General features: G+C 58.6%; 1 protein-coding gene and 1 long non-coding RNA gene across 2 annotated transcripts; one reads left to right on the forward strand and one right to left on the reverse strand.

The window, feature by feature from the left end:
• Positions 1-2,844: 2,844 nt before the first annotated feature.
• Positions 2,845-5,776, reverse strand: ACTG1 (actin gamma 1). Its single transcript, XM_023211572.3, has 6 exons — positions 5,612-5,776; positions 5,109-5,237; positions 4,780-5,019; positions 4,068-4,506; positions 3,806-3,987; positions 2,845-3,713 (listed from the first exon to the last, which is right to left on the reverse strand). The coding sequence occupies exons 1-6, from the start codon at positions 5,759-5,761 to the stop codon at positions 3,570-3,572; spliced, it is 1,284 nt and encodes a 427-aa protein (XP_023067340.2). The 5' UTR covers positions 5,762-5,776; the 3' UTR covers positions 2,845-3,569.
• Positions 5,777-5,855: 79 nt separating this feature from the next.
• LOC111542308 lies at positions 5,856-9,130 on the forward strand. The gene is made up of 2 exons (XR_002731507.2): positions 5,856-8,169; positions 8,791-9,130. It is a non-coding gene; the product is annotated as an uncharacterized LOC111542308 (long non-coding RNA).
• Positions 9,131-14,868: the final 5,738 nt, after the last annotated feature.

The following is a 14,868-nucleotide window of genomic DNA, read 5'->3' on the forward strand; positions in this document are numbered from 1 at the left end:
CCTTCCTTCCTTCCTTCCTTCCTTCCTTCCTTCCTTCCTTCCTTCCTTGTCGTGCTCTGTCATCCAGGCTGGAGTGCAGTGGCTCGATCCCAGCTGACTGCAGCCTCAGTTACCCCAGGTTCAAGTGATCCTCCCACCTCACCCTTCTGAGTAGCTGGGTTATTACAAGCGTGTGCCACCAAGCCAGGCTAATGTTTTGTATCTTTTGTAGTGGGATTTTGCCATGTTGCCCAGGCTGGTCTTGGACTTCTGGGCCCAAGCGATCTGCCTGCCTCAGCCTCCCAAAGTGTTGGGATTACAGGCGTGAGCATCACGCCTGACCCTCACTGTCACTATCGTCCATTTTTTAATTTTTTGTGGCCATCCTACTGAATGTGAAGTGGTATCTCACTGTGATTTTGATTTGCACTTCCCTAATGATCCCCTAATGATGCTGAGTATCTTTTCTATCTCCCTGTTGGCCATTTGTATATCTGCTTGGGAGAAAATGGCTATTCAGGTCCTTTGCCCATTTTTAAATTGGGTTCTTTTTTGTTGATTTGTAGGAATTCTTTACATATTGTGGATACTAGATCCTTATTAGACATAATTTTGTGGGGTTTGGGGTTTTTTTGTTTGTTTTTGAGATAGGGTGTCACTCTGTCACCCAGGCTAGAGTGCAGTGGCTCAATCACAGCTCACTGCAGTCTCAAACCTCGAACTTCTATCAAGTGATCCGAGTTTCTCCTCAGCCTCCTGAGTAGCTGGGACCACAGGCATGCACCACCATGCTCAGCTAATGAAAAAAAAATTGGGCCGGGTGTGGTGGCTCACACCTGTAATCCCAGCACTTTGGGGTCAGGAGATCGAGACCATCCTGGCTAACACAGTGAAACCCCGTCTCTACTAAAAATACAAAAAATTAGCTGGGCGAGGTGGCAGGTGCCTGTAGTCCCAGCTACTCAGAAGGTTGAGGCAGGAGAATGGCATGAACCTGGGAGGCGGACCTTGTAGTGAGCCAAGATCATACCACTGCACTCCAGCCTGGGTGACAGTGTGAGACTCCATCTCAAAATATATATATATATTTGTCTGGGCACAGTGGCTCATGTCTGTAATCCCAGCACTTTGGGAGGCCAAGGCGGGCAAATCACCTGAGGTTGGGCGATAGAGACCAGCCTGGCCAACATGGAGAAACCCCGCCTCTACTAAAAATACAAAATTAGCCAGGCGTGGTGACACATGCCTGTAATCCTTGCTACTCGGGAGGCCGAGGCAAGGGAATCGCTTGAATCCAGGAGGCTGAGGTTGCAGTGAGCCAAGATCACGCCATTGGACTCCAGCCTGGGCAACAGAGGGAAACTCCATCTCAAAAAAAAAAAAAAAAGAAAAGAAAAATTTTAGAGACAAGGTCTTGCCAAGTTGCCCAGGCTGGTCTCAAACTCTTGGGCTCAGATGATCATTCCATCCCAGCCTTGCCAAGTGCTGGCATTATACATAATCTTTTGGATCTGTTTTTACTTATATAAATGGAGCTGTGAAATACAGCTCACTCTGTTCATAACCTTCATTCAACAGTGTTACTGAGACCCAGCTTCGGCTTGTCACTGCCGCAGGTGCACATCTGCCACGTCACTTACCCACCGCCCTCATAAGCAGCTTGCATGTCCTGGTCCCTGCGGTTCCTCTAGGGTGTATGCCCAGGACCGGGGCTTGGGAGCTGTAGGATGTACTCATCTTCTCATTTTGGCTGGAAACCTGCACTGGGCACTCCAGAAGAGCTGCAGCTTTCAACGCCTGGAGAGTGCCTGGCTGTCCCTGGTCCCTGTGCCCTGGCCAATGCTCACAACTACCCGTCTCCTGATTTCTGCTCATCTGATACAAACTGGCATCTGTTTTAATGTGCATTTGCTGATGCTCAGTGTCCATGAGCATCTTAGTTTGTCCTGTAAGTGCAACGCTTCACAGGACAAAGAGAATTTCTGTTTTTTGCAGGTATTAGTCGCTGAGAAGAGTCATGCTGTGATGTGAGGTCACAGAACCAAGTAGGGGGGGAGCCTGGAGCTGGGGAAACTTGTAATTTGTCATGCCTGCCTCCACCCCCACTCCCACCCAGCTTGAGCGCCTCCTCTACCCCAACCCCGTATTGGAAGGGGAGCTAGGAAGCACCACTACCTCTGCCTGGGTTAAATCTACCTCCCAACAGCAGAAATAATCCCTTGACCCGACTTAACATGAAATAGTTTTGGAAGAACATTTTTCAATTGGTAATCTCCCTTCCCTGACCCAACCTCCAAATGACTATTCCGCAGCTGTAAGCAGTTTAAAGGAGCTATGCATTGGACTCCCAATCCCATCTACAGAGGATCGCCCTTGACAACGCGGGCAGAAAAGCTGAAAGTACAAAGGGAACTCGCAGAGCCACTTACACCAGGATTCAATAATTAGCCAACTCCATGACTGCTGCACTCTTGACACAAAATGAAACTATCTCATATCCCATATTCACCTGAGGGCTGGGGGGAAGCTGCTAGGAAGGCCCCTGCAGTTTTATGCCAAATATTTACCCAAGATGTCACCAAGTTATCTAGTTTTTCCCAAAAATGGAAAAAGCCATCTCAGGACTTCCTTCCCAACCTTATGATGCTGCCTCAGGAATTTCCAACACACAAACTCACTAGGCCGCGCCTTGTTCTTGCACTTTCGGTTTGGAAGAAACCGAACTGTTCAAATTATTGTAAGCCATTTTCTCATCAGTTCATGAAGCCAAGACGAGCAGCACCTTCCCCCACCCCAGACCACCCAATCCTTCCAGGTCTGTCTTTCCCAGTCCACTTGCTACTTTCCCAAAACAAGAGCCAGTCATCTGTTACGGCAGCACTTTTTATTTTTCCTTACACAATGACGTGTTGCTGGGGCCTAATGTTCTCACATAACAGTAGAAAACCAAAATTTGTTGTCATCTCTTTAAAGAATTGAGAATTGCGTACAAAAAAACCTTACATAAATTAAAAGGATGAATACATTTACAGGTGTAAATGCAAACCGCTTCCAACTCAAGGCAAGTAACAGCCCACGGTGTTCTGGCAGAAAACGTCAGCTAAGAAAACTGGGTCCTATGGCTTGGACTTTCCAACCCTGACAGACTGGCAGGGCAGAAACTGGTTCAGGAGCCCTTGCCAGCCTCTAGAGAAATCCCAGAACACTCAAGCCCTGACACATTAATACCCTGCACAGATCAGAGACTGCTGGCCACGCAGACTCGCCAAGCCACAGACTTGTCTTCCACAAGAACGTTCTTACCTCAGCCACGAAGTGACCAAGCCACATGTACTAAAGGTTGAACTCAAAGATATGTACAGGGTATTAAACAAATACCAAGGGGAACAATTAACTTGAATACACGGTCAAAATCAGCAACAAGTTCTACAATCCAGTGCTGATATCAGATACAAGCTTCAAGGACAATTTCTTTTCGAAGGCTTATTCCAGTTTCGTGAGGCTAGCATGAGGTGTATGCATTTGCCAAGGGCAAATTTATACTTCTGAATTAACCCATGCAGCAAATGCTACGCATCTGCTCAGTCCATTTAGAAGCATTTGCGATGGACGATGGAGGGGCCCGACTCGTCGTACTCCTGCTTGCTAATCCACATCTGCTGGAAGGTGGACAGTGAGGCCAAGATGGAGCCACCGATCCACACTGAGTACTTGCGTTCTGGGGGTGCGATGATCTGCAAAGACAGCCAAGCATGGCTTCAGCTCACACAGCGCCCCCAGTCGGGCCTCCAGAGCCAGGCAGAAGGCCACCAACCCCTCAACTCACCTTGATCTTCATGGTGCTGGGTGCCAGGGCGGTGATCTCTTTCTGCATCCTGTCGGCAATGCCTGGGTACATGGTGGTGCCGCCGGACAGCACCGTGTTGGCATACAGGTCTTTGCGGATGTCCACGTCACACTTCATGATGGAGTTGAAGGTGGTCTCGTGGATGCCGCAAGATTCCATGCCTAGGGGACAAAGCCCTCCCTTAGTGGTGCTGAGTTGCCCAGGATGAAAAGAGAAAAAAACTTTAGCTCACAACACCTACCCAGGAAAGAAGGCTGGAACAGCGCCTCCGGACACCGGAACCGCTCATTGCCGATGGTGATGACCTGGCCATCAGGCAGCTCGTAGCTCTTCTCCAGGGAAGAGGACGATGCGGCGGTGGCCATCTCCTGCTCGAAGTCCAGGGCGACGTAGCACAGCTTCTCCTTGATGTCGCGCACAATTTCCCGCTCGGCCGTGGTGGTGAAGCTGTAGCCACGCTCGGTGAGGATCTTCATGAGGTAGTCGGTCAGGTCCCGGCCAGCCAGGTCCAGACGCAGGATGGCGTGGGGGAGGGCGTAGCCCTCGTAGATGGGCACCGTGTGGGTGACCCCGTCTCCAGAGTCCATGACAATGCCAGTGGTGCGCCCAGAGGCGTAGAGGGACAGCACGGCCTGGATGGCCACGTACATGGCCGGGGTGTTGAAGGTCTCAAACATAATCTGAGGAGGAACAAGAGACGGCTTAGTCAAGGACAGAGACCCACGGCCACCCCATGCTCACACGCCACAACATGCTGCATGCCAGTGTGATGTGTGAAGAAAAGAAAAGAACGCAGGCAGAAACCAAATGAGAAACCTGGAGACTTCAGGGAGGAAATGCCGGGAGAGGAACAGAGCCTGGAACAGCGAAAGAAACACTTAAACGTCAGAAATCAAGCTGGGCAGAAAATGACAAGGGAAACGACGGGAGCGCGGGCGTCAGCGGAGCCCCACCTGAGTCATCTTCTCTCTGTTGGCCTTAGGGTTCAGGGGGGCCTCGGTCAGCAGCACCGGGTGCTCCTCTGGGGCCACGCGCAGCTCATTGTAGAAAGTATGGTGCCAGATTTTCTCCATGTCATCCCAGTTGGTGACAATGCCATGCTCGATAGGGTACTTCAGGGTCAAGATGCCGCGCTTGCTCTGGGCCTCATCACCCACGTAGGAGTCCTTCTGGCCCATGCCCACCATCACGCCCTGCAGGGATTGACCCGTCAGCCTCGTCGGTGGCACCGAGCCCACCCCGCAGCGCAGAACCCAGAAGCCCCGCGGCGCCCTCCACTCACCTGGTGTCGGGGACGCCCGACGATGGAGGGAAACACGGCTCGGGGTGCATCGTCCCCAGCAAAGCCAGCTTTGCACATGCCGGAGCCATTGTCAATGACCAGCGCGGCGATCTCTTCTTCCATGGCGACCTGCCCGGGAAAAGAGGGATTGAGGCGGGTGCCTCTCGAAGACAAGCCCCACAGCCAACTAACGTTCCTCCGCGGAGGAGAGTCAGCGCTGCCCTAACCCCAGAGACACAAGCCTCCAAGACCGCAACCACCTAAAACCAGTGGCCGGGACTTTTTCATAACGTCCGCGGCTCGGGACTCTGCACTGCGGCCGGGCCCCGCCCTGGACCCCCGGCACCTGCCCAGCCCCAGTCCGCCCGGCCCGGCCTGGCCCACCCCGCCTTTTGTTCCCGGTGAAGGCGCAACGAGGCCTCCGCAGCTGAAAGCAAGGCCAGCCAGCGTCGAGAGGCGCAGGCCTGAGACGTCCAGCTCAGGCCCCGGGGCGGGGCGCTTACCGGCGGAGAAGACAGTTGAGCGGCACAAGAACAAGGTGCGCGAGCTGGCAGCGGCGACTGAGACCGTCCGCGGCCTCCCCCGCCGCTATTTAAGCGGAAGCTGCGCGCCCGCGCGGCCCGGCGGCGCGCGCGGCCCCAGAACATGTCCATATATGGCGATCTTTCCGAAAGCCGGGCGCCTATTGGCCCGCCCGGCAGGGACACGTGGGGCCCCGGCCCCAGCCCGCACCGCCTCCCAACGGCCCCGCCCGCGCCACCCCCGCGCGCTCGCGACCCTGCGCGGGCCGGCCACCGGGTGGGGCCGAGTCGGGGCGCCCTCCGGGGGTCGCCGGGAGGACCGAAGGGCTGACGGGCCTGGCCCCGCCCCGGGACTGTCGCGCCGTGGGGAGGGCGCGGCTGCGCCCCGAAACTGCCTGGCCGGGGCGGGGCCGCGCCGGAGCTGGGGTGGGTCCTCCAGGCCGGGGCCACGCTGCGGGGCTTTGCTCCCTGGGACGTCCCTGCGGCCTGTCCCTTCGGGCTCCACGAGGAGCCCGGGCGCCAGTGCCGGGCTGGGGAAGGGGCGCGGCGGGGGTCCCCGACACTCTGCATCCCTGGGCGCGGGGGAGCCCTCACCTCGCCGTGGTCCCCGAGCGCAGCCACGACCATGCAGGTCCTTCCACGGGGCGCCCTGCCCCGGGTCTACGTTGTTTGGGAGACCGAGACCCCTTTCTACCCGACTCGACACATCCCTGCCCCTCAAATCACAGGCCGGATTGTCCGCAGGCGCGCGCTCCGGCTTGGGGCTACCCCGCCCCCTTCTGTGTTGAGGAGGTGGTGTGGAGCGAGGCCTTTGTTTCATTCTGGTCACCTGTAGACATCATAGGGAAACTGAGGTAGACAACGGAAACCCTGACTTTCCTGAAGGTCGGCTCCGCAGTCTCGGGCGGTCGGGGGGATTCCCTCGTCCTTTTACGATGCTAGTTAAGGGCAGGGGTCAGGGCTGCGTGGGTTTAGGCACAGGCTGGTTCGGGGCGCTCACTTCTTGCCCGGAGCGGCGCCAGTGCTTTGGTTACACACCCCGTGAGGCGCCCGGCACTAGTTTCCTTGTGCACTGCAGGAATTTTCAGGGTTGGAGCGCCGGCCGCGGAGGGATGGCAGTCAGGCCGCGCAGTGAGGCGACGGACTCGCCCGAGGTCGCAGGGCGTTCAGCTTGACTCGACAGGCTGGAGGACGGGGCCAGGGTCCCCACGCGGAGTCCCGAGCCCTGCAGGGTTAGCTCGCGACCCCGTGTTTGGGAGCGAGAACAGCGAGTCAGGGCACGGCGGCCGGCCCAGCTCACCTGCGGGCTGCAGTCACCCCGGACGCCGAGACCCGTGCCTAAGGTCCCCGTGCCCCAGGCCTCCCGGGGGTACTGAGCTCTCCAGGCCCAGACTCTCCGGGGGCCCGGGCAAGGATGTCAGGTGTGTTCCCTCCCGTGGCGAAGCCGGGGCTGGGCCTCCTACAAACCCACACGGAGTCGCGTCCCTGGTCAGAACCGCACAGCCTGCTCGACCCCCGGGTGGGGACTTCCACTTGGGGGGGTCCCAAGATGCGACGTGCCCCACCGTGGGACACGGGGCGGGTGGGCAATAGCCTGCCCCTCCCGGTCTCCGGCCTCCTCCGAAGCTCCTTTGTCTGGGAAGTGCGGGGAGGCGCAGGCCCCGGGCGCGAGTCCCCGTCCCCCACCCTTCCTCGCCACTTTGCAGACCCGAGGCCGCCAGGGTCATGGGGGCGGGGCTGGCGCCTCGAGACCCCGGGGTTCCCCGCCACCCCCAGGGCCTGAGCCGCAGGGAGGGGCGGGGAGGGGGCGCCGCCCCGGGCGGGGGACGGGGAGCGACTTCCTCCTCTGCGGCCGCGTCACGCGGCGGGGGTCAAGGTGCGGCCCAGGTGCGCGGCGGGGGGCGGCGGCGCGGCCATATTTGGCGATTTCGGCGCCGCCGGAGCCCCGCCCCCCGCCGCCGGGAAGCCGGGCCCGGGGCAGCGCCGTCCCCGCCTGCCGCCGGGCCTGAGTCACGGCGGGCGGGGGGCGGAAGTAACGGACGGGGAGCGCCCGCCCGGCGCTCCTGGCCTTATTTAGTCAAAGAGGCCGCCGATTGGCGCGCGGGACAAAGGGGCGGTGGCGGGGCAGCCCCGGGGTGCTGGACTGGCCCGGCGCCTCCGAGGGGTTGGGGCGGGAGCCGGGCGTGGGGGGCCTCGGCGCCTGGGGAGTCCCGGGGCCGAGGGCGGCGGAGGATGCGGGGCTGCCTGCCCCTGGGAAGCGGGCGGGCAGGGCGAGGCCTGGAGCCCACGGGGCGCAGGGGGCCGGACCGCGCACTGTGATTTTTCTGTTTTGCAGCGGGGCCTCGCCCAAGGTTGCGCCAGGGCTGTCCTGGGCTATGCTCTGGGAAGCCGGTGGCGCAGGGTGGCCACCACCACCCTTCTAGAACCAGTGCCGGAGAGGGCCGGGCAGCTGGGCCTGGGGAGGGGACCGCATGGATGGAACTGGGGGGAGCTGGGCGGCCGCCGAGCCGGGAGAGTCAGCAGCTGCACTTCCGCCACAGGTGGGTGTGTCCTTTGCATTTCCGGAAGGGAGACTTGGGGCTCAGAGAAGCGATGTGATTGTTCTTAGCTAGTCCAGGGCTGGCTTTGGTGGCTTTTATTATAAACTTGTTGTGTCTTATTTGTTTCGGCCCATTTAGTGGATACGACAACAGTGGCCCAGGGAGGTGTGGCAGAGCTGAGACTTAACCCAGGGCCTGCACCCCCCACGGCTTGCACTGCCCCACCTCTAGGTCCTTGCTCTATTCCTTCCTCTGCACCAGCTCAGCCCCTGGACTCTGGGTCACCTCCACACGTGTTGACAGGGCGCCCCAGTCCCCACCGCCTGTCAGCTGGCCGGCTAAAGACATGGGAGCTTGGGCATGGGTCCCCACTCCTAGCCTTTGCCTCTTCACTCTACCTGCCTGGAATGGCTTTTTTTTCCTTTATATTTTATTTTATTTTTGAGACAGTCTCACTCTGTCGCCCAGGCTGGAGTGCAGTGGCGTGATCTTGGTTGGCTTCCTGCAACTTCTGTCTCTGGGTTCAAGCGATTCTCGGGCCTTAGCCTCCCGCCCGAATAGCTGAGACTACAGGCATGCACCACCACGCCTGGCTAATTTTTGCATTTTTGGTGGAGACAGGGTTTCAAGTGATCCACTCGCCTGGGCCTTCCAAAGTGCTGGGATGACAGGTGTGAGCCACCTTGCCCAGCCTGGAATGTGTTATCATCTCCCACTAAATGAAACGATGGACCCTGAACAGAAAAAGGAACCGTGGTGGAAGAAATAGCAAAACCCAAAGCCTCGAGTTTGGTCGTATTAAGGTTAATCTCTCAGTTATGCCAGTTGTCCTATGACCCTGTAAGATGCCAGGTTAGGGGACACTGGGAGTAGAGCATTGGGAACTTTCCTGCTGTCTTTGCAACTTTTCTGTAAGTCTAAAGTTATCCCATAATAAAAAGCTAACTTGAATCCAAGGCAAGCAAAGCTTACCTACTCTCAGCGCACCTCCCTGTTCTCCGGCACCCTTCTGGACAGATCAAGTGCAAGATGATGGCCCTGTTTCGTGAAGCTCTTTCCAGGGCCCGGCTGGCTCCCTTGGGCAGGCCTGGAGTGGGCTCTGCCTCTTCAGGAACAGTGGTCCCAGGGCTGGTCCTGGTGGGCAAGGCTGGTTTCCTGCAGCTCGGCCTGGCCGCCTCGGAGTTTTGGCTCAAGGAACAAGCCCAGGGTCCCACACTTCCATCTCCTGGCTGGTGCTCAGCTTGGGGCTTGGTTCTCCTGCCCCACTGCGCAGACTGAAGCCCAGAAGGCTCAGCCGGCCGTCCCCCCGCCCCCACCCCTGCAAAGTCACTGGACACTCAGGCCTAGAGTCCCTCAACCTACCACCCTGCCCCACCCCACCCCCGCTGCTCCAGGCCTTCTGGAGACGGGATTCCCACTGCAGTTTACCTGAGGCTCCCCATCCCCGCTGTGCAGGAACCAAGGAGGCCCCTGGAAGAGCCCTGAGCTGGGAGCTGGACACCTGGGTTCTGGGCCCGGCTCAGCCCTGTGCCTGCCATGTGACCTCTCTGCCCCATTTCCTGTCAACAGAAGAGGAGAGGGGCCAGCGATGTGAGATGTGTGGCCCATGAGGGGCTCTGAGGCTGCTTGGCCTCCTGTGTGGACAAGAAGTCTGGGGACAGGAGGCCGTCAGGCGGCCCAGCAAACCCCCCAGGCTTCTTGCCTGATGCCCAGGGGTTCAGTTTTTGGTGATGAGTAAGACGTGCTCAGCGCCTCTGTGTGTCGTGTGTGACCTGAGACCAGGGCGCCTGCTCCTCCCTCTGTTCCTAAGGGCATAGCCCCACGCCCCGCTGTGACCCTCCACTGGGCTCAAGAAGAAGGCTCCTTTCCCCAGGCCTCAGTCCCTTCTGGCCTCTTGGAGCCGCATGGAGTGGGGAGGGTCTGCTCTCCACCTGGCCATTGTGGGCCCCACCCCAGGAGCTCCTGCCCCCTCAGCCCCACCCCTTCTTCCCCAGAGGCCCTGTGGCCTGAAGTTTGTGTTTCCCCTCAGGGTGGTTCTTAGCTGCGGTCACAGATCGTGGGGGAGGAGCCAGAAGTGGAGATGAAACCAAGGAGCCCCCACCCCCTTCACAGGGCTAAAGCCAGAAACCACCCTCCCAGGCCATAGCCCGCCTCATGCGGCCATGCCTGCTCCCTGGCAGTGCGCATCCTGCGACCCTTCCCACCGCAGCGCCTCAGCTTCCACAATCCATCCCCATGTTTCAAATCCCCGCTGCTCCCAAGGCTACCTGCTGCCTGGGGGAAAAATCTAAGCCCCTTCCCCTGGTGCTGGAGGCCCACAGAGTGGGCACTGCCTGTCCCTCCACTCCTTCAGCGTCCTGACCACCACCTAGCTATTCCTCCGCCCCCAAAGCTCTCCCACTGGCTGCCTCCTCCTGGCAGGCCCCCATGCCACCCACGACCTCTCATCAACTCCCATTGATTATGAGCTTGTTTCCCCCACTCTCTGCCCTAGAGCATTGGTTCTCGGGGCACAGCATCCTTGTCCTCTACAGTGAAGCTGGTGCCCCCGTACCTGGCATAGCACCCACCCCGCAGCTGCTTGTGCAGGAAGCACAAATAGGGGTGAAATAGAGAGGGGGGGGCGAGGAAGGCCAGGCCCATTCGGAGCTGTCTCCTTATCTCAAAAAGGTGGAAGGGGCTATGACTCTAGGGCTGGGAGGGTGGGGAGTCTTTTGCTGACTCTCCCCACGGACACTCTCCTGCCGCCTAGCTGGTCAGCTCCTGCAGCTCTCCCCGCCGCAGCAGGCCAGGGAGCAGCTGTCTTGTCCAGGGCGCGCAGGGCACCGAGGTGGGGGAATCCTGTTTAACCCGTCCAGCACCTCCTGCTCTGGCCTGCAGCTCGCCCAAAGTGCTCTGCACAGCGACTAGGTCAGGGCCTCGCCAGGTGTCCCCACTCGCGGGACGGCTGGCACCATGCGGAAGAGGGGGAACCGGGTCAGGGCGGGACAAGGGCAAGAGGCCACTGCTCTGGGCGCTCTGTCCCAAGTGATTTGTTTTTCTAAGACCACCAGAGTGGGCACAAAAGAACCAGCGAGTAGACAAGGCTAAAAGCAAAACTGCAAATTTATTCTTTGGTCATCTAGCTTCAGGGACCGGAGCTGGGGGCGGGGGCGGGGTGGGGGTGTGTGTGTGTGTGTGGAGTTTCTAATACAGTCCGGACAAGAGTGGGGGCTGAGAAAGCCCACCCCGGGCGCATCTGCTGGGAGCGACTTTTCTAGGAGTGGAAGGGCAATAGGCGGGGCACGGGCATGTCGGGGGAGGGGAGGCGCTCCGCAGGTGTCACCAGGTAAATCTTGGTCTCCTCGGATTGACATCACCTGGTGCATGCCTGATTAATCTGCACCTTCCCGGGCGTCAGCTGCATTCTCGCACACACGGGAAGAGTTGGTGGTGAAGAAGAACCCGGAAGTGCACCATCCTGCCTCCGTTCGTCCAAACACCAAGGGCTGCCTCTGGTATGTGGAGAATGGGGGGTGCCGGGGGTCAAGCCCGGACTCCGGTCAGGGTACCCGAGCCTTAATCGCGTCCTCCTTCCCCAGCGTGCTGCGGGGGCGGGCACAGCACGGCGGGTGTGGCTGGGGGGCTGGCACTGCGTGGCCGCCCTGCCCGTCCCAGCCCGGGAAGCTGGGACTTGAGCGGGACTTGAGCGGGTCTGCATTCGGGCAAGGTGAACCTCAGGCCGTCTTTCAGGCCGGGCCCAGGGCTGCATGCCCTAACTTGGTGTGGGGTCGCCGCGGTCCAGCCCGGCTGCACGTCGTCGCGCGCCCCTTGCAGCGCCCGGCCCGCCACCCCGCGTTGCTGCGTCCCCTCCCCACACAGTCGGCCTTTCCTGACCCCCAGGTGCTCGCAGGGCGCGGGCCTGGGCCTCAGCTCCGCGCACTCCCCCGGGGACGCGGCACCGGGGCTTCGGGTGGGCTCAGGACCCGCACTCAGCACGCACTTCCCCTGCCGAGCAGTCTGGCAGCCGGGACGCACCCCCAGCACCACGAGCTCGGAGGCCCGGGGCCGGGAGATGGCGCCCGTGGAGTGGGCCCCGCGGGAAGCCCGGGAATGGCGGGCCGGTGTTGTTCCCCCGTGGGCCGCCAGGTGGGTCCCGCTATCGCCGCCAGGCCGCACCTGCCGCGCTGCCGGAGCCCGCGCTTGCCCAGAGCTCCAGGAGGGACCCCCGCTCCTCCCTCCGGCCGCTGGGCGGGGCCGGCCGCTGAGTCACCGCCGCACACCCGACGGTGACGGAGGCGGGGCTGCCCGGGGAGCGGCCGGTGACCTCAGCCAGGGCTGACGCGGAAAGGTGGGATGCGGTCACCCAGGGCAGTGGACGAGGAGGTGGCCCGAGCCTCCGCTCACTGCCCACCCCAGATGTCCGAGGCCCCTCCTGCGACCAGGGACAGAAGGCACCCACAGAGGGCCCCCCACACGAGGACCCCGGCCCTGGGTGCGGGGCGTTTTTCCAGTGCTCTGCTCCCCCAGCAGATGGTCCCTGCTAACCACCACTTCCCAGAAAAGGAAAGGGAGGGGCTGAGAGGCTTGTTGGAGGCCACACAGCAGAAAAAGGTGGCTCCTTCCAGGGCTGGAGGGGTGGGACTCAGAGCTCTCACTACACACACCTGCTGGGGACAGAGGCTTCTCTGGCTTTCCCAGGACTGGGCCAGGCCTTCGTAGGGACCTCCCCAGAGCTGTGCCCCAAGGGGCCAGGTGGTTTGTGGCTGCGCTGGCTTCAGGAAAGTAAGAGGGACACTGCCAGATAGGGGATGTCCAGTGCCACACCAGGGCAGTCACACTTCCTCCTGGAGCCGTGGGGACACAGGAAGGCCTGGGGGAGGGGCGGGGGGAGAAGACAGATGCAGGAGGCGACCCTGAAGGTGGAGAGGCCCGAGCTGGGGTCACATCATGACTAGGGAAGGACAGCGGTTGGCCCAACCCATGTGTCCACTTGGTCTGTGGGAGGGAATCACCCTAGGGAGGCCCTATGCCTGGCCCCTACCCACACACACCTTGGGCTCTCTTGAAGGTTAACTGCATCCAGCACCTTGGCAGGCCCCATTTCCTCCAGTCCTTAGGACAAGGCATCCCTTGGGGGCATCACCGAGCTGGCAAGGTGAGCCCCCGAGTCAGTGTTGAGTCAGTGTTGAGTTTGCATATTGGCAAGTGCCTTGAGCTCACACCCCTGGAACTGGCAGTTTGGTGAGGGATGGAATTTCAAGTTGAGAACTGGCCTGGGATTTTGAAGGCTTAACCCCTGTCTCTTGCTGGCACTGCTGCTGAGGAGAAATGAATGTCACTGGATTCCTGATCCAGAGTCCAGGTTTTGTGTTTCTCTAAGAGCCTTCAGGCTTTTCCTTGCTGATCTAAAATTGCTTAATGTCCCTGGTGATGCTTTTGCATTCATTGTCTTGGCTACTTCCTAGGCCCTGTTCTTGGTAATTTTCTTGTATTATTTCTTTTACAATTTCTTTGTTTTGTTTTCTGTTCTTCTGTTTTGGGATTTCTGTTAATTGGGCATTATACCTTCTGGATTTATTCTCTAATATTCCAGTTTTTTCTTCTGTCTCTGTTTTTAAACTTTCTGGGATATTTCCTTGACTTCTAACCCTTCAGTGGAATTTTTCATTTTATTTATTATAGTTTTTAACCTTTTGATTTTTAATTTTTTTTTTTTTTTTTTTGAGATGGAGTTTCACTCTTGTTGCCCAGGCTGGAGTGCAATGGCGCGATCTCAGCTCACTGCAACCTCCACTTCCCAGGTTCAAATGATTCTTCTGCCTCAGTCTCTCTAGTAGCTGGGATTCCAAGCATGTGCCACCAGGCCCAGCTAATTTTTGTATTTTTAATAGAGACGAGGTTTCTCCATCTTGGTCAGGCTGGTCTCGAACTCCCGACCTCAGGTGATCTGCCTGCCTTGGCCTCCCAAAGTGCTGGGATTACAGGCATGCGCTACTGCGCCTGGTGTTTTTTTTTTTTTTTTTGAGACAAGGTCTTACTCTGTCATCCAGGCTGGAGTGCATTGGCACTGTCTGGGCTCACTGTAACCTTGACCTCCCAGGCTCAAGCGATCCTCCCACCTCACCCCTCTCCATCCCCCAGCAGCCAGGACTACAGGTGTATGCCACCACGCCTGGCTAATGTTTGTATCTGTAGTAGACATAGATTTTTGCCATGTTATCCAAGCTGGTCTCGAACTCCTGGGCTCCAGCAGTCCACCTGCCTTGGCCTCCCAAAGTGCTGGGATTACAAGTGTGAGCCACCGCACTCAGGCTTTGTTTTGAAATTTCGAACTTAACTAGTTTTAAACATCTTGACACATTTGCTTATCATTCTCCTTCTATTTCTGAACCCTTTGGAAGCAGGTTTCAGGCACGATGCCCTTACTATTTTAGTGTGTGTTTGCTAAGAACAAGGATGTTTTCTTCTGTGAGCTGGGTGACACCACAATGGTGGCCACATGCAGAGCCCTTCTCACTGTAGAGTGATAAATGGTCCATTTCTGTTTGGTCCCAAAAGTCAGAGGTAGAGTTAATTCCTTGCCTTTCTCCAGCGTGGTTCCCGGCACACAGTAGGTACTCCCTGAGTGCCTGTGATGGTCGGTTCTTGCACGACTGGACTTGCAGGTGGACGTGGCATTACACGTGGGCAGGGCATATGCAGGCCTGTGTGTGTAGA

This window comes from Piliocolobus tephrosceles, chromosome 16 (assembly GCF_002776525.5).
Source record: "Piliocolobus tephrosceles isolate RC106 chromosome 16, ASM277652v3, whole genome shotgun sequence".
Classification (NCBI taxonomy): Eukaryota; Metazoa; Chordata; class Mammalia; order Primates; family Cercopithecidae; genus Piliocolobus; species Piliocolobus tephrosceles.